The following is a 21,400-nucleotide window of genomic DNA, read 5'->3' on the forward strand; positions in this document are numbered from 1 at the left end:
ACTGCTTTGGTTATTCAGGGTCTTTTGTGTTTCTATATGAATTGAGAAATTTTTTGTTCTAGTTCTGTGAAAAATACCATTGGTAATTTGATAGGAATTGCATTGAATCTGCAGATTGCATTTGGCAGTATAGTCATTTTCACATTTTATAATCATTTTCACATATTGATCCTTCTTGCATAGGAACGTGAAATATCTCTCCATCTGTTTATGTCATCTTCTATTTCTTTCATCAGTGTCTTATAATTTTTTACATACCATTCTTTTGTCTCCTTATGTAGGTTTATCCCTAGCTATTTTATTCTTATAGTTGCAATGGTGAATGGGATTGATTCCTTAATTTCTCTTTCTGATTTTTCATTGTTAGTATATGGGAATGCAAATGATTTCTGTGTATTGGTTTGTATTCTGTGACTGCTAAATTCTCTGATGAGTTCTAGTAATCTTCTGATAGTATCTTTAGGGTTTTCTATGTATAGTATCGTGTCATCTGCAAACAGTGACTACTTTACTTCTTTTCTGGTCTGGATTCCTTTTATTTCTTTTTCTTCTCTGATTGCTGTAGCTAGGACTTCCAAAACTACATTGAATAATAGTGGTGAGAGTGGACACCCTTGTCTTGTTCCCCAGCAGGATAAACTGTGGGTTTATCATATATGGCCTTTACTATTTTGAGGTAGGTTCCTTCTAGGCCCTCTTTTTTTTTCTTTTAAATTTTAATCATAAGTATGTGCTGAATTTTGTCAAAGGCTTTTTCTGCATCTACTGAGATTGCAATATGGTTTAATCTTTCAATTTGTTAATATGGTGTATCACATTGATTGATTTGGATATATTGAAGAATCTTTGCATCCATGGAATAAACCCAATTTGATCATGGTGTACGAGCTTTTCAATGTTTGTTGAATCCTGTTTGCTAGAATTTTGTTGAGGATTTTTGCATCTATATTCATCAGTGATATTGGCCTGTAATTTCCATTTATTGTGTTGTCTTTGCCTGGTTTTGGTATCAGGGTGATCGTGGCCTCTTAGAATGGGTCTGGAAGTGTTCCTTCCTCTGCAATTTTTTGAAAGAGTTTTAGAAGGATAGGCATTAGGTTTTCTCTAAATGTTTGAGAGAATTTACTTGTGAAGCCATCTGGCCCTGGGCTTTTGTTTTTGGGGAGAATTTTGATCACAGTTTCAATTTCACTGCTTGTAATTGAGTTGTTCATAATTTCTTTCTTCCTGGTTCAGTCTTAGAAAATTGAACTTTTCTAGGAATCTGCCCATTTCTTTCAGGTTGTCCATTTTATTTCCATATAGTTGCTTATAATAGTTTTTTATAATCCTTTATATTTCTGCACTATCTGTTGTAACCTCTCCTTTTTTCATTTCTAATTTTTTTGATTTGGTTCTTCTCTCTCTTTTTTCTTGATGAGTCTGGCTAAAGGTTTGTCAATTTTGTTTATCTTCTCAAAGAACCAGCTTTTAGTTTTATTAATCTTTACTATTGTTTCCTTCATTTCATTTTCATTTATTTCTGTTCCGATCCTTATGATATCTTTCCTTCTACTGATTTTGGGGTTTTTGTTGTTCTTCTTCTTCTTTTCCAGTTGTTTTAGTGTAAAGTTAGATTTTCTATTCAATGATTTTCTTGTTTCTTTAGGTAAGATTGTATTGCTATAAACTTCCCTCTTAGAACAGCTTTTGCTACATCCCACAGGTTTTGAATTGTTTTTTTTTTTTCATTGTCATTTGTTTCTAAGACTTTTTTTAAATTTCCCTTTTGATTTCTTCAGTAACCTGCTCATTATTTAGAAACATATTGTTTATCTCTATGTGTCTGTGTTTTTTATAGTTATTTGCTTGTAATTGATATCTAGTTTTGTGGTCATAAAAGATGCTTTATATGATTTCAATTTTCTTAAATTTACTGAGGTTTGATTTGTGACCCAAGATGTGGTCTGTCCTGGAGAATGTTCCATGTGCACTTGAAAAAAAAGTGCATTCTTCTGCATTTGAATGGAATGCCCTGAAGACATCAATAAGATCCATCTGTTCTAATGTGTCATTTAAGATTGTGTTTCCTTTTTAATTTTCTTTTTGATAATCTGACCATTGGTGTAAGTGGGATGTTAAAGTCTCCTACTATTATTGCGTTACTGTCAATTTCTCCTTTTTTGTCTGTTAGTGTTTGTCTTATGTATTGAGGTGCTCCTATGTTGGGTGCATAGATATTTACAACATCTATTCCTATGTCTTCCTCTTGGATTGATCCCTTGATCATTATGTAGTATCCTTCCTTATCTCTTGTAATATATTTTATTTTATTTTAAGATCTATTTTTTATGATATGAGGATTGCTACTCCAGCATTCTTTTGATTTCCATTTGAGTGGAATATATCTTTCCATCCTCTCATTTGCAGTCTATATGTGTCTTTAGGTCTGAAGTGGGTTTCTTATAGACAGTATACATGTGGGTTTTGTTTTTGTATCCATTCAACCATTTTGTCTCTTTTGGATGGAGAATTTAATCCGTTTACATTTAAAGTAATTATTGATATATATGTTCCTATTGCCATTTTCTTAATTGTTTGGGGTTTATTTTTGTAGATCTTTTTCTTCTCTTGTATTTCCTGACTATATAAGTCCCTTTAACATTTGTTGTAAAGCTGATTTTGTGGTACTAAATTCTCTTAACTTTTGCCTGTCTGTAAAGCTTTTGATTTCTCCATCAATTTTGAATGAGATTTTTACCAGGTAGAATAATCTTGGTTACAGATTTTTTTCCCATTCAGTACTTTAAATATATCCTGACATTCCCTTCTGGCCTGAAGAGTTTCTGCCAGCAGATTAGCTGTTAAATGTATGGGGTTTCCTATATATGTTACTTGTTTTTCTCTTGCTGTTTTTAGTATTCTTTCTTTGTGTTTAATCTTTGTTGCTTTGATTAGTATGTGTCTTGGTGTGTTTCTCCTTGGGTTTATCCTGTATGGAATACTTTATGCTCCTTGGACTTGATTGACTATTTCCTTTCCCAATTTGGGAAAATTTTCAACTATAATCTCTTCAAAAATTTTCTCATACCCTTTCTTTTTCTCTTCTTCTACTGGGACCCCTATAATTTGATTGTTGATGCATTTAATATTGTCCCAGAGGTCTCTGAAACTATCCTCTTTGAGACTAACTGAGGATAGTCTTCATTCTTTTTACTTTACTCTGCTCTTCAGGAGTTATTTCCACCATTCTATCATCCAGCTTACTTTTCCATTCTTCTGCCTCAGGTATTCTACTAGTGATTCCTTCAAGAGTATTTTTAATTTCAGTAATTGTGCTGTTTGTCTCTGTATGTTTATTCTTTTATTTCAATAGGTCTTTGTTAATTGATACTTGCATTTTCTCCATTTTATTTTTTGAAGTTTTGGCTCATCTTTACTATCATTATTCTGAATTCTTTTTCAGGTAGTCTGCCTATTTCCTCTTTATTTATTTGGACTTATATGTTTCTAGATTGTTCTTTCATTTGCACATTATTTCTCTACTTTTCATTATTTATTTATTTATTTTTAACTTATTGTGTTTGAGGCCTCCTTTTCCCAGGCTTTGATGTTGAATTCTTTCTTCCTTTTGGTTTCTGCCCCCATTAGGTTGGTCCAGTGGTTTGTGTAAGTTTCAGGTAGGCTGTGACTTATGCTTGTGTTCCTGTTGGAGGAGGTGAGTTTTTTCCCCTCTGATGGGCATGGCTGAGTGAGGTGGTAATCCTGTCTGCTGATGATTGGGTTTGTATTTTTGTCTTATTTTTTGTTTGAATGAGGCATCCTGCACAGGGTGCTACTGGCAGTTGGGTGGTGCCAGGTCTTTCACACAAATGGTTGCCTTTGTTGCTGTTCTCAATATTTGATATTCCCTAGGGTTAGGAGTTCTCTGGTAATCTAGGGACTTGGAGTCAGTGCACCCACTCCAAAGTCTCAGGGCCTGGGCTCTGGCCAGGAACAGAGATTCACAGGTGGTTTGTTATGGCATTAAATGGTATTAAAACAAACAACAAAAGTGAGAAACAAAAGGTGCATCCCAGATAAATGGCAATTACAAAATCAGGTAAATAATGACTAAAATAATGGAATATACACACATATATGTACACCCAGAAGCAAAACCAAAAGTCCAAAAAAGATAAAGTATAATAGATTGACCTTGCAAACAAAGGAAATCAAAAATTATATCCACCAATTAAGATTAAAACTAACTAAAGTGCAAACTGGAAAACAGAACTAAAGCAAGGTGCCAACTGGGGAATAAAACAACAAAAACAAAATAAACTGACATATATGTGAGAAAAAGAAACAAAGAATATAAATGCAAAGTTAAGCAGAAGTAGATAAAGAGGATTTATATACAGTAAAGATTAACTACAATGGGAAAAGAACAGTAGGAAAAACAAACAAAGGAATAAATGTAGAAAAAAATAACAATAAATTTTTTAATTTTTTAAAAAGAGATAACAAGAAGTAAAAAAAAAAAAAAAAAAAAAGGAAAACCCCACAGAACTGCAAAAGGCCAATACAGAGGCAGTATATAACAGAAATAAAAAGTGCAATTTTAAAAAATTCTCTGGGTTTCTTCCTTGTCCTGGCTATTGACGACCCAGAGGGATGGTACGGGGAGGGAGGAGGGAGGGGTGTTCAGGATGGGGAACACGTGTATACCTGTGGTAGATTCATGTTGATGTATGGCAAAACCAATACAATATTGTAAAGTAATTAACCTCCAATTAAAATAAATAAATTTATATTTTAAAAAATTCTCTAAAGTTTAAATAGATTTAATAGTGCTGGTAAAAAACATCAACTACAACAACAGAGTGAAAGGGGATGGGGGGAACATCCAGAAGCAACTACAGAACAAGTCAAAAGATAAGAAATGTTCTCTTGAGTCTCTGCTGTCAGCATCCATTCCCTCACCAGGAGTCACAGTCCACCTCACCTCCCTAGGATACCGTTCAACACTGGGCTGGTGTCTGGACCTGCTGTGGGATCTGCTCAGACTCTAATCTGGTACTCTTCCTGTGTGTTCTTGCCTTCAATGTCCACAGGTGTCAGAACTAGTACATTTTCTTTTGTGAGAACTCTCGTTGTCCTTTTAAATATTCCATAAACACAGTCTTCCTAGTTGATTGTGTGGATTTAATCTAGTTTGTACAGTGGGTGGGAAGGTTTTGGGTATTCTTCCTTAGCCACACTGCCCCTGGGTTTCAACTGTAGCTTTATCTCTACCTCTGGATGTGGGTCATCCAGACGGGTTTGCTCATGAGGATGCCCTGGAGGACTTGGTTCTGCGCCAGTGAGGGCCAGCTGTGAAGGTGGTACAGCTGCTTAGGTCACAGGGGCCCTGGCAGCACCAAGTACTCAAGGGAGCTGGCAGCAGGAAGTATCGTGCTCTAGAAGGGTATGGCAACCTACTCCAGTATTCCTGCCAGGAGAATCTCCTGGGCAGAAAAGCCTGCAGACCACAGTCCACAGGGTCTTAAAGAGTTTGATGTGACCAAAGTAACCCCGTTTGCATAGATACAGGACTCTTTCTAGCTTCTGGCAGTTCTTTCCCAGTAGGGATCATGCATGGAGGTGGCGCAGTTGCTTGGATCACAGGAACACTGGCTATGCAGGAGCACTAATGTCTCTTGTCACAGGAGACATGGTTTTATTAGGGCTTTTTCTAGTCTGTGGCAGCTCTGCCCCAGGGAGGACTGAGCATGAAGGTGACACAGCGGCACCAAGTGTGCAGGGACACAGACTGCCTCAACTACAGTAGCTATGGCCCTATCAGAGTCTTTTTCCAGCCTCTGGTAGCTGGTGATCTTCGGTGAGACCTCCTCCATTGCCCCACCCATTCAGGCCTTTAGAGGGCTCCCCTGACTTGGGTCCTTCTCTGTTGCTCAGCACTGCCAGGTGCTTGAAGGGCCAGCCTCTCTGTTGTTCAGCTGCTGGTGCTGGCCTGTGGGAGAGAGAGGCTAAAGTGATGGCCCCATCCCTACACACAGCAGTATCACCTTGCCTCCAAGGCTGCCTGGCTTTCCTCCACAGGCATTTCCTACTACAGTCTCCTCCCGCATGTCCCCTAGGGCCATCTCCCCACCGTCAACCACAGACCTCACCCTGGATTCCTCCACAATCCCTGCACTCCAGCCACCAGCTGCTGTGCCTTCTAAGGGACCCACGTCCCTGACTGGGGTATGTATGGCTGTGGCAAGGATTTTCTGTGTGATTATTATTCCGTTTAGACTGTCACAGATCAGCTGCTTCACTCTCAGCCTCAACTATCTCTCCTCTGTCCCAAACAGTTGCCCCAGTGTGGAGGTCAAACCCCTGCTCAGTTCCCCCGCCTGCCAGAGGCAGGTCCAGTGCTACTAATGCTTCTCTTTTTTTCCCTACTTCTTTCATTCTACCGAGTTTTATGTGGTTCTATATATTCTTTTCCACTGGTCAGGAGCTCCTGCCCACTCTCAGCTGGTGTTCTGCACACGCTTCTGTGTCTGAAGGTGTATTCCTGATGTATCCATGGAGAGAGATGCACTCCATGTCCACCTACTGCTCCATCTTATTCTCTCCACCATAAAGTTTTGACAGTTGTACAGGAGAAACAAGATGCTGTGTTCTGGAAAGATCCTTTTGGTGACAGGACGCAGAATGATCCAGAGTACTGAAGGTTGTTATGAGACAAGCCAGGGGCTTTGGTAAATAGTACATGGGCCAGGTAGGAAGAGGAATTGGGGGAAATAGAGAAGTTGAAGAAGGGAAAATGAATCAGAAATGGTTGTCTAGATTCCCACCTTGGATAAATGAAAGGAGGACCTAAGCTAAGAGAAGGTATTGGTGTGATAGAGGCTCATTTCTGGTCATCGTGAATTTCAGGTGCCAGAAGGTTGAATCCAGTAGGTTGAAGGATGGAGGTCAAATGGGAGGAAGGAGAGAGACACAGTTCTGCAAAAGATCACCTAGAAAAGACATGGGTAGAGGCGACTTTGGAATAAAATAAACAACGTATTAGGCATGCACACTCTCCCAGTCCCTCATGGAATCTTATGAGATTTCCAGTAACATCTCTATTAATCCTAACTCGTTTATGTGTGGCTTTGCTTTAGTAAAGAGGAAGTAGTGTCCATAAAATGATTTATTCTGTTTGTTTTCTGAGTAATCATGAAAGGATAAAATAAATATAAAAATATTATGCAAAACATTATAGTAAGTGATTGATAAGCTTAAATTCATACTACAAAAATCGAAATATAAATTTGTTACTGAAGTTTAGATATAAAAGTTTATGTATAAGTCTGTTACTATTGAAAAAGCAAACTGAGAATAGAGTTACTTGAGGGATGAGTTTTTTCTTATTCTTGGTTTTAAACATGTAACATACAGCTAGACAGAAGTGATAATAGCTCATTGAGTAATGGCCTGAATAAATGGTGTAGAATAATGGCATAGAATAAATGTGCACATCTATCACACATATCAAGTAATGTGTATTTTTTTGTGTGTCTTTTACAGTAAAATACTTCATGCAGCCATGGATATAATAAAAATTAAGTTTCAGAGCCCCAGAATTCTGACTCTTTCTCCAATTTGATAAATGCTGTACTTGAATACTTTTATCAAGTCATTCATTTAACAAAATAAGTTATAAATTATTTCCTTGAATTATTTTAACACAAGAAAGTTGGTTAATTTGGCAATACTTCATTACAGGTGACTATGTTGTCATGACTATATATTTTGAATTGAGTAGAAGAATGGGATACTTCACTATTCAAACATATATTCCTTGTATACTGACTGTGGTTTTGTCCTGGGTATCATTCTGGATCAAAAAAGATGCTACACCAGCAAGAACAGCATTAGGTGAGTTTCAAAAAAGTCTCCTACCATTTTTTGTAATTTTAATATAGAACTATATTCATAAAAATACTTTCAATGAAAAAGTTCAAATGTAACTGATCTAATTTGAGGGCTACTTGATTATTTTATTTATTTTTAAGTAGACAAGTTAGATTTTTCTTCCTGACAATAGAATTCCCTGTGTACCACTTAAGTTGAAGTCAGGTATTCAAAATAAATCAATTGCATCATTCTGTACTGTGCTCTACGGATGATGTCATTAAAAATGTAGTCATGTTCTGAAACCTGCCACACTCAAAAGTCTCATTATGTCAGTGAATGGAAATAGAACAGTGTATGGAAATAGAACCTTTGAGGATTGGTGACCAAATCAGTAAAACAGTCTTTCAATAAAAGAAGTACTGCTTGGCTAGAGCAAATTTACCAGCAAACAAAAAAATGATTATTCTTTTCAGCTACAATTTACACATTAATGCTCAAAGTCTTTTCATAAATTTTTCTCTGGTACCCAAAGTTCTCTTAATAAAACATTAAATTTCAGTGGTTTTAGAATTGTAGTGCATGTTTTATATCAGTTTTTCTTTATGGTGGGAATTTTGCCTAACTTTCTATATTTTTATTTGTTAATAATGTATGATACATAGTTCTTTCCACCAGCACTCTCACAATTTCTTTTGGAAATCAAGCTACCTCAATATAAAAAAAAAAAAAAAAACTGCAAAATCTTGTATATTACATTGCACCACTTCTGTTGGTTTTTTAATTCTTGTTTGTTTAACAGCACAGTACTTTTTGAACAAGGTAAATTAGCCTTTAATATCCTCTGTCCTGTGGAAATATCCTCTGTCCTGTGGAAAAGATGAGAATACCAGACCACCTTACCTGCCTCCTGAGAAATCTGTATGCAGGTCAAGAAGAAACAGTTAGAACCGGACATGGAACAATGGACTGATTGCAAATTGGGAAAAGAGTATGTTAAGGCTGTATATTGTCACCCTGCTTATTTAACTTCTATGCAGAGTACATCATGTGAAATGCCAGGTTGGATGAAGCACAAGCTGGAATCAAGATTGCCAGGAGAAACGTCAATAGCCTCAGATATGCAGACAACACCACCCTTATGTCAGAGAAGGCAATGGCACCCCACTCCAGTACTTTTGCATGGAAAATCCCATGGACGGAGGAGCCTGGTAGGCTGCAGTCCATGGGGTTGTGAAGAGTTGGATACGACTGAGCTACTTCACTTTCACTTTTCACGTTCATGCATTGGAGAAGGAAATGGCAACCCACTCCAGTGTTCTTGCCTGGAGAATCCCAGGGACAGGGGAGACTAGTGGGCTGCCGTCTATGGGGTCGCACAGGGTCAGACACGACTGAAGCAACTTAGCAGTAGCATGGCAGAAAGCAAAGAAGAACTAAAGAGCCTCTTGATGAAAGTGAAAGAGAAGAGTGAAAAAGCTGGCTTTAAATGCAGCATTCAAAAAAAGAAGATCATGGCATTGGGTTCCATCACTTCATTGCAAATAGATGGGGAAACAATGGAAACAGTGATAGACTTTCTTTTCTTGGGCTCCAAAATCACTACAGATGGTAACTGCAGCCATGAAATTAAAAGACACTTGTTCCTTGGAAGAAAAGCTATGACCAACTGAGACAGCATATTAAAAAGCAGAGACATTACTTAGCCAACAAAGGTCCGTCTAGTCAAAGCTATGGTTTTTCCAGAAGTCATGTATGGATGTGAGAGTTGTACCAAAAAGAAAGTTGAGCTCCAAGAAATTTATGCTTTTGAACTGTGGTGTTGGAGAACACTCTTGAGAGTCCCTTGGACTGCAAGGAGATCAAACCAGTCAATCCTAAAGTAAATCAGTCCTGAATATTCATTAGAAGGACTGATGCTGAAGCTGAAGCTCCTACTTTGGCCACCTGATGCAAAGAGGTGACTCATTGGAAAGTACCCTGATGCTGGGAAAGATTGAAGGCAGGAGGAGAAGGGGGTGACAGAGGATGAAATGGATGGATGGCATCACCAACTCAATGAGCATGAGTTTGAGAAAGCTCTGGAAATTGGTGATGGACAGGGAAGCCTGGCGTGCTGCCGTCCTTGGGGCTGTAAAGAGTTGGACACTACTGAGTGAACTGAACTGAACTGACCCCTCTGCCCAATATTGGTTTTGCATTCTTATATAAAATACATGATAAATCAGCTGACAAAGGCATAACATAAATTTAGCAACTATTCTTCAAGTTATGACCTGACAATGACAAATTCAGAGGTCATAGTGAGTATAACTTTAAAGATCAGCTTCAAAACAGAGTAATATTTCTGCACAACTTGAAACTATGCAAGTCCTATCGAAGAGTAGCCATCATGGTGTTAAGAGGACAGGGATACTAAAAATATATCATTCTTGCAGGTAATAGATTTGCTGACCAGAAGAGTGGAGAAATCTCAACACTAGCATATTTAATTGAGACACCTGAAGGGCTCTGCTTAATAAAGCAATTCTCTAGACTTCCCCTAAATGAAACAAATCATGCCATGACAAATCAAGCAAAACCACCAGTAAATCAACTATTTATTATAAGGAAGAATTCAACATTCTTTTAAAAAAATTACATAGTCCATCATGTATCATCTACAATATTGTATATACAGTAAAAAATTACTAGGCTTTCTAAGAAGCAGATAATTGTGAGCCATGATCAAGAAAAAAAGTCAACATTAAAATGCAACTTTGATGTTGAATCAGCAGATATGGGCTTTAAAGCAGCTATTATAACGGTGTTCAAGGATTTAAAAGAAAATACAATGTTAGTGAATGACAAGATGGATAATATCAACAAATACCTTTCTTAAAAATGAAGTTCTAGAATAAGATGTATAATAGTCAAATTGAAAATAATCACTAAATGAGCTTAAGAGCAGATTGAAAGTTCCTTGGAAGCAAAGTTATGACCAACCTAGACAGCATACTAAAAAACAGAGACATTACATTGTCAACAAAGTTCCATCTAGTCAAGGCTATGGTTTTTCCAGTGGTCATGTATGGATGTGAGAGTTGGACTATAAAGAAATCTGAGCTCCGAAGAATTGATGGTTTTGAACTGTGGTGTTGGAGAAGACTCTAGAGAGTCCCTTGGACTGCAAGGAGATCCAATCAGTCCATGCTAAAGGAGATCAGTCCTGGGTGTTCATTGGAAGGACTGATGTTGAAGCTGAAACTCCAATACTTTGGCCACCTGATGTGAAGAGCTGACTCATTTGAAAAGACCCTGATGCTGGGAAAGATTGAGGACAGGAGGAGAAGGGGACGACAGAGGATGAGATGGTTGGATGGCATCACCAACTTGATGGACATGGGTTTGAGTGAACTCTGGGAGTTGGTGATGGACAGGGAGGCCTGGCATGTTGCAGTTCATGGGGTCGCAAAGAGTCGGACATGTCTGAGTGACTGAACTGAAGTGAACTAAACTGAACAGAGCCTCAGTGATCTGTGGGACAATATAGAGATGTATAACACAACTTCAACTGGTACTCCAAAATGAAAAGAGAAGAAGAATCAACTTTAAAATTTTTTGAAGAAATTTAGTAAAAATACGCAAATTTCTTGAAAATGAAAGTGAAAGTGAAGTTGCTCAGTTGTGTCTGACTGTTGCAAACTCATGGACTGTAGACTACCAGTGTCCTCTGTTCGTGGGATTTTCCAGGCAAGGATACTGGAGTGGGCTGCCGTTTCCTTCTCCAGGAGATCTTCCCAACCCAGGGATCAAACCCGGGTCTCCCACATTGTGGGCAGACACTTTACCATCTGAGCCACCAGGGAAGCCCTACCTACAAATTCTTTAGACATAACATGGTCACCACATTTTGAAAATGTTAAATTGAACATTTATTACAAAATCTATGTTTTTCATAAAAATTTACCTGCCATCAGTGTATACTTTTCAAATTTACAATGCATTTTTACAAAATGTATCACAACTTTCCCACCTGCAATAAGGAGAGCCTGACATTCTGTTTTCACTGTACTGATTAAAGAAACTGATTTAAAGAGGGTAAGTGGCTTTATCTGACCAAATGTTGGGAAGGCCCAGAGCAAGGCTGAAGGCTTTGACTTCTAGTTCAATATCCTGTACACCTGACCATGCTGTGCATGCTGTTCTATTTGACTTATTCTACAATTTCTTGCTGATTGACAGACCAGGGAGGCACTAAACAAGAGCTGTGATACTACTGTAAAGATAGGAACTAATGTGCATTCATCTGTCATGTCTACCTGATCTTTCTATCACATATACATCTCTTAAATTTGCTCCACAGTCTTTGATTAAATCTTTAGTGTTGGCCAACATATATGAAATAAAGTCAGATTAATACTGTGATTAGTTAACTAATTAACCAATGAATCAATGCACTCATAAAAAGCATTTATTGAAATAGTTAGAATGCTAGACATGGTGCTATGTAATGGGCAAGAAAGGATGAGCAAGATATAGTTTTGCTTTTAAAGATCACACATTCTATGCAGGGAGGCAGACCACAAAGACATAGCAACTCTCTGTGACCATGCAAAAAATGAGGCACGTAGAATGTATAGGAATAGTGAAGATGTGTGTATTATCAGCTCTGCCTGGAGTACTATAAAGTGATTTGCCTCAGAAAAAGTGGTGTTTCTGCTGAGTCTTCAAAAAAAGGTGAGTTTACAAATTGTATACAGAAGGAGAAGTAAGACAGGAACTAGTTTACCTGGCCAGAAGAAAAGTGTGAGATGAGGAACAGACAAAGTATAGGGGACTGCAAATCTCACTTTCATTAAAAATATATTTTTAAAAAATGTCAAACAATACAAAAATTACTGAATAAATGGGATGATATCAACTTAATTCATATATTTTAATATTGTGAAGACTATAATAAAATGTATTATGGAAATGTTGCTTATAATATTATATGTACATTACAATGAAAAGTATTATTACGTTTACGCAATGCCAAGAAGGAGGATTCACGTAAAAATAAAGCAGCGTGTGGAATGGAGGGATTCTGTCCAGCGTCTCTTACAGCTTGCCGTGTGTCCCCCGTGCAGGCATCACCACAGTGCTGACCATGACCACACTCAGCACCATAGCCAGGAACTCCTTGCCCCGGGTGTCCTATGTGACTGCCATGGACCTTTTCGTGACTGTGTGCTTCTTATTTGTCTTTGCTGCTCTGATGGAGTATGCTACCCTCAACTACTATTCAAGTTGCAGAAAACCACCTACCACTAAGAAAAAAACATCGGTGAGTTCCAGTAGCAAGGATTTTCTCCGTATATATATGGAATTTAGAAAGATGGTAACGATAACCCTGTATGCGAGACAGCAAAAGAGACACAGATGTATAGAACAGTCTTTTGGACTCTGTGGGAGAGGGAGGTGGGGGATGATTTGGGAGAATGGCATTGAAACATGTATAATATCATATAAGAAACAAATCGCCAGTCCAGGTTTGATGCAGGATACAGGGTGCTTGGGGCTGGTGCACTGGGATGACCCAGAGGGATGGTATGGGGAGGGAGGTGGGAGGGGGGTTCAGGATTGGGAACACGTGTACACCCGTGGTGGATTCATGTTGATGTATGGCAAAACCAATACAATATTGTAAAGTAATTAGCCTCTAATTAAAATAAATAAATTTTTTAAAAAAGAAAAAAATGCAAAAAAAAAATTTTTTTAAAGATTTTCTCAGAAGGTAGTAGAAGAATATTTTGAGGTAAATGGTTCTTATTCATAAGGATTTTATACATGATATAAATAGTTAATTTAATAAGGCTTTTTAAAAACAAGATCGGTATTCAGAAGATATGAATGTGACTATCAAGCAGTCTTCAGCTTCACCTACCAGTGGCATGGACTGATGTAATCACATCTTAAAGATTATTCATTATCAGAGTGTTCTGTAATACAGATTCCATGGCAGTTTTCAATGGCTTTTTCTGCTTTCCTCGTAGTTACTACATGCAGATTCCTCAAGATGGATTCATGAAAGGATAAGCCTACAAGCACCGTCTGTACGTATAGCATTGCAAATGTAAATATTTCTGAGAACTTTGTGTAAACTACAATTGAAAAATATTGTTGTTTACAAATGCATCTATTGAAGACCAAAGAGTAATGCATGTACTCCCTTTAAAAAATGTATTTACAAAGAAATGTTCAACTTAGAAAATTTGGAAAATAAAGGGAAAAAAATCACTTCTACTCAGGGATTAGTGTATAGCATACATATTTCTGTAACTCAAAATTATGTTCTGAATACACTTCTTGGTCAAAATATTAATTTGTAGGATCATTTTGATGATTGCATCATATGTTCATGATTGATGCATGCACAGATGATCTTGGCTGGACACTGGGCTAATCCACAACTTTTCACTTTTGAACATATTTTTATCACTACAGTTTTATACATACTTGTGACTATTTTCTTAGTATTAATTCCTAGAAGCAGAATGCCTGGGTCAAAGAATTGCATGTTTTTTTCCAAATCACATTCCACCAGTTTTGTTAGCAGTGTGAGTCACTCACTGCTCAATATGGGTCACTCTCCCTGCATTTAGTTGAATAGTTGAATACACAAACAATTCCTACAAACTATTCCTATTGGCATTGCTTTGATTATTGATAAAGCTTAATATATTTTTAATTGTTTTTGATTTTCACATATTCCTGTGAATTGCTTTTTCTGTCCATTAATTTTTATAAAAGTTTTTGTACAATTTTGATAACATTTTTATCCTTTAAGTTTTTTAAAGTAGCATGCTATCTGCCAGTTATATTTATTGCATTTATACAATGTAAAATTTATATAATCACATATAGAATATATTAGGGATATTAGTCTGGTTTTGTATGTAGTTTTTATTTCAGATTTCATTAATAATGCTGTCACTGCAATTTCTTGAGCTTTTTTCCACATGCAGTGTCTTCAGTCTCCTGTTGTCAAATCTATCAGCATTTCCTTTTGTGGTATCGGCCTCTTGTGTCCTGCTTGGAAGTTCTTTCCTATCTTCAGAATGACATAGCTCTCCCTGACTTTCTTTTGAGTGCTAACTCTGTTTGGCAACATATTCTAAGTACTTTCATTTATCAACTCATTCTATTTTCACAAAAACCCACTCTACTGACAAGGACACTGAGATGTGGGAAAGTAAAGTCCTATAAGTATTGACTGAATCTTCACAATTTAAAAAATTGTTGTATTTAATTATTAGTGTTACCTGAATTTTTAGTATATAGCTTAATGTAAGACTCTATTGAAAAATTGAGAAACATGTCTTTAAATCACTGATTGTGAGCTACCACTTTTACCATATGGCAACTTTTACTTTAATTATTTTTATCCCTTTGTACATAAGAAGTCACAAATTGCACTGAATGTTTTATGCCCACCCGTACATGATAAGTGGTTTTCTAGCTGCTAATCAGCATCTTATGTTCAGTTCATTTCAGTCAATTTCATCAGGAGATTGTATAATTATCTATACTCTGCAAGTATGTATCATTATAGTTCTGACAGAAGTGAAGCCATTTTTCTAGTTGCGGGAAGCCACAGTGGATATAGATTTTGCCAGCAAATGCTGCCAAATAGCAACAGACTGAAAGGTAATGGGAAGGGGTGGAAGTAGAGGATGCTAAATAACAGAGACAAGTCAGAACAAATAGTCTGAGGCCCAGAAAATACATTATCACACACAACCAGGGGGCTAAGAGTGGAGGAAGAAATATTGACATCTTCGGTATAGAAATGATACAGTCAAAAGTAATAAAGAATGTTTAACATAGAGGGAAAAAAATAGCCACAAAACTGGAAGAAATTTTTAAGCTGGAAAATGTAATGACCCTAAAGAAAGTACATACAAAAACAATTCACAGAAAGGGCTCCAGGCCAGTTGATGCTGCTGCTGCTGCTGAGCCACTTCAGTCGTGTCCGACTCTGTGCGACCCCATAGATGGCAGCCCACCAGGCTCCCCCGTCCCTGGGATTCTCCAGGCAAGAACACTGGAGTGGGTTGCCATTTCCTTCTCCAATGCATGAAAGTGAAAAGTGAAAGGGAAGTCGCTCAGTCGTGTCTGACTCTGCGCGACCCCATGGACTGCAGCCTACCAGGCTCCTCCGTCCATGAGATTTTCCAGGCAAGAGTACTGGAGTGGGGTGCCAGGCCAGCTAGCATGACATAATCAGGGAGTCTTCAACAGGAGTTCAGAAGACAAAAAAAAAAAAAAAAAAACTGGGGTTTTTCAACTGTTGGATGATAATGTCTTCAGTTCTATTCTGAAATATCTAGTGTTAGGTTAGTTAAGGGGCCACTCTCCTCAAAAAGGAAAAGCAGAGATGAACAGCCTCTCACTAACCAGGGACAGGAGCTGGCCCCCTGAGGGTCATATGTTGCTTTGGGGGTAAGTCGTCCAAACTGTTCTGTGCCTCAGTTAACCTAACCCATAAAATACAAGGCTAGTCCACTCTGAGTATGCAGTAGTACTTGCTGCCCAGGAAGTGCAGTGGTTCTGAAGAAGTCAAGGAACTGCATTATACAAAGAAGCAAAACAGGTGTGAGTCAGGCAGGGACTAGCTGGGCTGAAGATGACCCTGGAGATTCATTAATTAAAATCTCTATTTGGGGCATAGTTGAAATTATCTTGACAAATGGCAGGGGGGGACTGAATTTAAAGAAGTACTTAAACAATTTAACATATGGCTATTTACAGTTCTCAACATTATAAGTTTTATTTCGATATTGTAATAAGTCATTTTTCAACAGTGAGCTATAAAGATATAACTAGAGATCTCTTATTATTTGTTTCAGTGATCATGGATTTTAGTTCTCTAAATGAAGAAGTGAGGTATATAGTTCTCTCTTGTCCTCAGAAATCATACGCTTTTTAGCATGTTCCCTTGTTGGGCATCCTTTTAATCTCTAGTGAGCTGTCTCCATCCCTGCAGAGATTTCTGATGCCCATTTTGAGTCAGCTCCTCATGTTGGTCCTGCCTGCTTGTAATGGCTGGACATCTTTGTGTGACACTGCACAGTTAAAAAGGTTGAAGAAATAAAAGGATGAAAATCTGACTGAACACTGTCAAAACACATGTACAATTGTTATTTAATAAAAGCAGATTTTTCTAATTGGAAATTATAAAAAAAAAAAAAAAAAAAAACAAATTCATCAAATGAACCAGAGCAAAGTCAGGAATTTGCTTTTCTCAGCAAACTTCCAGGTGAAATTTACACCCACTCAGGTTTAAGAACCATTAACCTGGAGAACATGCACCGACACTAGAACCTGAGGAACACCAAGGTTTTTATTTCTTCCGATTGCCTAGAATTGTAGAAGAAAGTAGGCAGCTGCACCATGGCCCCCTGACTGGCTATTGGCCCAGAGCATCTTGATTTAGGTTAGTCCTCACACAGACATTTCCCAATTAAAAGCATGCCCCAAAGGCTACCAGTAGTGAAACTGAATCCTCTACCACAGAGCTAGAAAAATATCCAATCAATGTAATATCCAGAAGTAGAAGGAAAAAGGTGCCATATTTCCTTGTAATTATGGGTTTTAGTTTTATATAAATATATAATATATATGACAGCAGCCCACCAGGCTCCACCGTCCCCGGGATTCTCCAGGCAAGAACACTGGAGTGGGTTGCCATTTCCTTCTCCAATGTATGAAAGTGAAAAGTGAAAGTGGGATCGCTAAGAGTCAGACACGACTGAGGGTGTCCGACTCTTAGCAACCCCATGGACTGCGGCCCACCAGGCTCCTCCATCCATGGGATTCTCCAGGCGAGAGTACTGGAGTGGGGTGCCATTGCCTTCACCATTATAATATATATCAATTAATATGTGTAAACAATATATATTATAATATAAATAATATAATAAGGTATAATATAATACAATTGATATACATTTTATATATATTATTATACATGTTATATATTATATAATAATATTGTATATTATATATTATGTAACTATACAGATTATATAATAATGTATATTATATATATTATATGAAACAGATTATATCATTTATATTATAATATATACATATTGTATATTATTATACATGTATACATGTATATATGTATGCAATATATACATTGTATATATATACAATATACATATTGTATATGTATATATAGTATATATTATTATATATTATATAACATATATAATATGATTATATAATATATCTAATATATTAATATATAATATACATATTAAATATATTATATATATAATATTGTATGTATGTTATATTGTAGATTATATATAGTATATTATATACATCATATAATACTATATTTTATTATATATATAATATATAAAATATATAATGATAATATATTACATATTTGATATATAATATTTATATTTATATGATATATATAAAACATATACATTTATTATATATAATATATAATTTATATAATTATATGCATATAGTATATATTATGATATATAATATAATATAGAATATAGAATTATATATAATGATATATTATACATATAATATATTTATTATTATATTATATATTTATTATTTATTTATTATATATGTATATTATATATAATATATTTATTATTATATGATATGTTTCTTATTTATTTATTATATTATTGTTATTATATTATTATTATTGATATTGTATTTATAGTACTATCAGATCAGATCAGATCAGATCAGTCACTCAGTCGTGTCCGACTTTTGTGACCCCATGAATCGCAGCACGCCAGGCCTCCCTGTCCAGAAACAACTCCCGGAGTTCACTCAGACTCACGTCCATCGAGTCACTGATGCCATCCTGCCATCTTATCCTCTGTCGTCCCCTTCTCCTCCTGCCCCCAATCCCTCCCAGCATCAGAGTCTTTTCCAATGAGTCAACTCTTCACATGAGGTGGCCAAAGTACTGGAGTTTTAGCTTTAGCATCATTCCTTTGAAAGAAATCCCAGGGCTGATCTCCTTCAGAATGGACTGGTTGGATCTCCTTGCAGTCCAAGGGACTCTCAAGAGTCTTCTCCAACACCACAGGTCAAAAGCATCAATTTTTCAGCACTCAGCCTTCTTCACAGTCCAACTCTCACATCCATACATGACCACAGGAAAAACCATAGCCTTGACAAGACGAACATTTGTTGGCAAGTAATGTCTCTGCTTTTGAATATGCTATCTAGGTTGGTCATAACTTTCCTTCCAAGGAGTAAACATCTTTTAATTTCATGGCTGCAGTCACCATCTGCAGTGATTTTGGAGCCCAGAAAAATAAAGTCTGACACTGTTTCCACTGTTTCCCCATCTATTTCCCATGAAGTGATGAGACCAGATGCCATGATCTTCGTTTTCTGAATGTTGAGCTCTAAGCCAACTTTTTCACTCTCCACTTTCACTTTCATCAAGAGGCTTTTTAGTTCCTCTTCACTTTCTGCCATAAGGGTGGTGTCATCTGCATATCTGAGGTGATTGATATTTCTCCCGGCAATCTTGATTCCAGCTTGTGTTTCTTCCAGTCCAGCGTTTCTCATGATGTATTCTGCATATAAGTTAAATAAACAGGGTGACAATATACAGCCTTGATGTACTCCTTTTCCTATTTGGAACCAGTCTGTTGTTCCATGTCCAGTTCTAACTGTTGCTTCCTGACCTGCATACAAATTTCTCAAGAGGCAGATCAGGCGGTCTGGTATTCCCATCTCTTTCAGAATTTTCCACAGTTCATTGTGATCCACACAGTCAAAGGCTTTGGCAAAGTCAATAAAGCAAAAATAGATGCTTTTCTGAAACTCTCTTGCTTTTTCCATGATCCAGCGGATGTTGGCAATTTGATCTCTGGTTTCTCTACCTTTTCTAAAACCTCTTGAACATCTGGAAGTTCACAGTTCACATATTGCTGAAGCCTGGCTTGGAGAATTTTGAGCATTACTTTACTAGCATGTGAGATGAGTGCAATTGTGCCGTAGTTTGAGCATTCTTTGGCATTGCCTTTCTTTGGGATTGGAATGAAAACTGACCTTTTCCAGTCCTGTGGCCACTGCTGAGCTTTCCAAATTTGCTGGCGTATTGAGTGCAGCACTTTCACAGCATCATCTTTCAGGATTTGGAATAGCTCAACTGGAATTCTATCACCTCCACTAGCTTTGTTTGTAGTGATGCTTTCTAAGGCCCACTTGACTTCACATTCCAGGATGTCTGGCTCTAGGTCAGTGATCACACCATTGTGATTATCTGGGTCATGAAGATCTTTTTTGTACAGTTCTTCTGTGTATTTGTGCCATCTCTTCTTAATATCTTCTGCTTCTGTTAGGTCCATACCATTTCTGTCCTTTATCAAGCCCATCTTTGCATGAAATGTTCCTTTGTTATCTCTGATTTTCTTGAAGAGATCTCTAGTCTTTCCCATTCTGTTGTTTTCCTCTATTTCTTTGCATTGATTGCTGAAGAAGGCTTTCTTATCTCTTCTTGCTAATGTAATATATTATATTATATATATGTATATTATATAATGATATATATCATGTATTATACATAATTATATCATATATATTATATACATATACAATATTTTATATATTACAATAATATATACAATAATATATTACAATAGTACAATAATATTACAATATTGCAATAATTATAATATCACAATTTTACAATATTATAATTAATAAATTGTAATTAATTGTTGTATATTATATAATATACTATGTAGACAGTATAGTATACAATATAATTTATTGTATATTATATTAATAATTGTAATTAATTATTTTAATCAATATATTACATATTATATATTGTCTATACAATGTACAATATTGTGTATATATATAAACATAATATATATGATATTATTTTATATATATTATATAATATATGTATTAATAAAATATATGTAATAATATATATAATAAATATATATATAGTATTCATGATGAATTCTGAAAGACCTCTCTTCCAGCATTAAGCAAAGGACTTGTGTGCATCCCTCTCCCTTGATTTCAGCCTCCACTGACACATACAGTTCCCTTTGACACCTCAGATCCTCAGTTCCTGCAGCATAAATAAAATTAGAACAGAAAGACAACCATGGTTTTTAGTTTTCATATGTTATTCAGTCAAACTTAGAAATTTGTCCTCTATAAATGGACAGGGAAGCCTGGTGTGCTGTAGTCCATGGGGTTGCAAGAGTTGGATGTGACTGAGTGAATGAGTGACTGAACTGAACTGAACTGATCCTCTCTAAAAACTTCAATTTAGTACACAGTTTTAGTTGTATGGGAGAGTTCTTCAACTGCCTGAAGAATTGACAAGTCTATTTGAAGCCATTACTCAAGGTTAAGAATGATTCCTCTCATTTATGAGTGACTGTAAGTCATCCCCTCCCCTTATCTGCCCAAATATTGACTTCTCCACATCAGGAAGAGAGCTTGTGAAGTAGAAAACAAAACATTCCAATTGTATACAATTTTTGACTGTCAA

General features: G+C 36.5%; 1 protein-coding gene across 1 annotated transcript in view; it reads left to right on the forward strand.

Moving 5' to 3' along the window:
- The window catches only part of GABRG3 (gamma-aminobutyric acid type A receptor gamma3 subunit), an 846,789-nt gene that overhangs the window by 818,748 nt on the left and 6,641 nt on the right, over nucleotides 1-21,400 (forward strand). Inside the window, exons 7-9 of the mRNA XM_027521318.1 lie at nucleotides 7,726-7,878; nucleotides 12,966-13,162; nucleotides 13,872-13,931. Coding sequence (XP_027377119.1) covers nucleotides 7,726-7,878; nucleotides 12,966-13,162; nucleotides 13,872-13,931 — 410 coding nt within the window. The remainder of the gene's footprint in view (nucleotides 1-7,725; nucleotides 7,879-12,965; nucleotides 13,163-13,871; nucleotides 13,932-21,400) is intronic.

Source organism: Bos indicus x Bos taurus, chromosome 21 (genome assembly GCF_003369695.1).
Source record: "Bos indicus x Bos taurus breed Angus x Brahman F1 hybrid chromosome 21, Bos_hybrid_MaternalHap_v2.0, whole genome shotgun sequence".
Classification (NCBI taxonomy): Eukaryota; Metazoa; Chordata; class Mammalia; order Artiodactyla; family Bovidae; genus Bos; species Bos indicus x Bos taurus.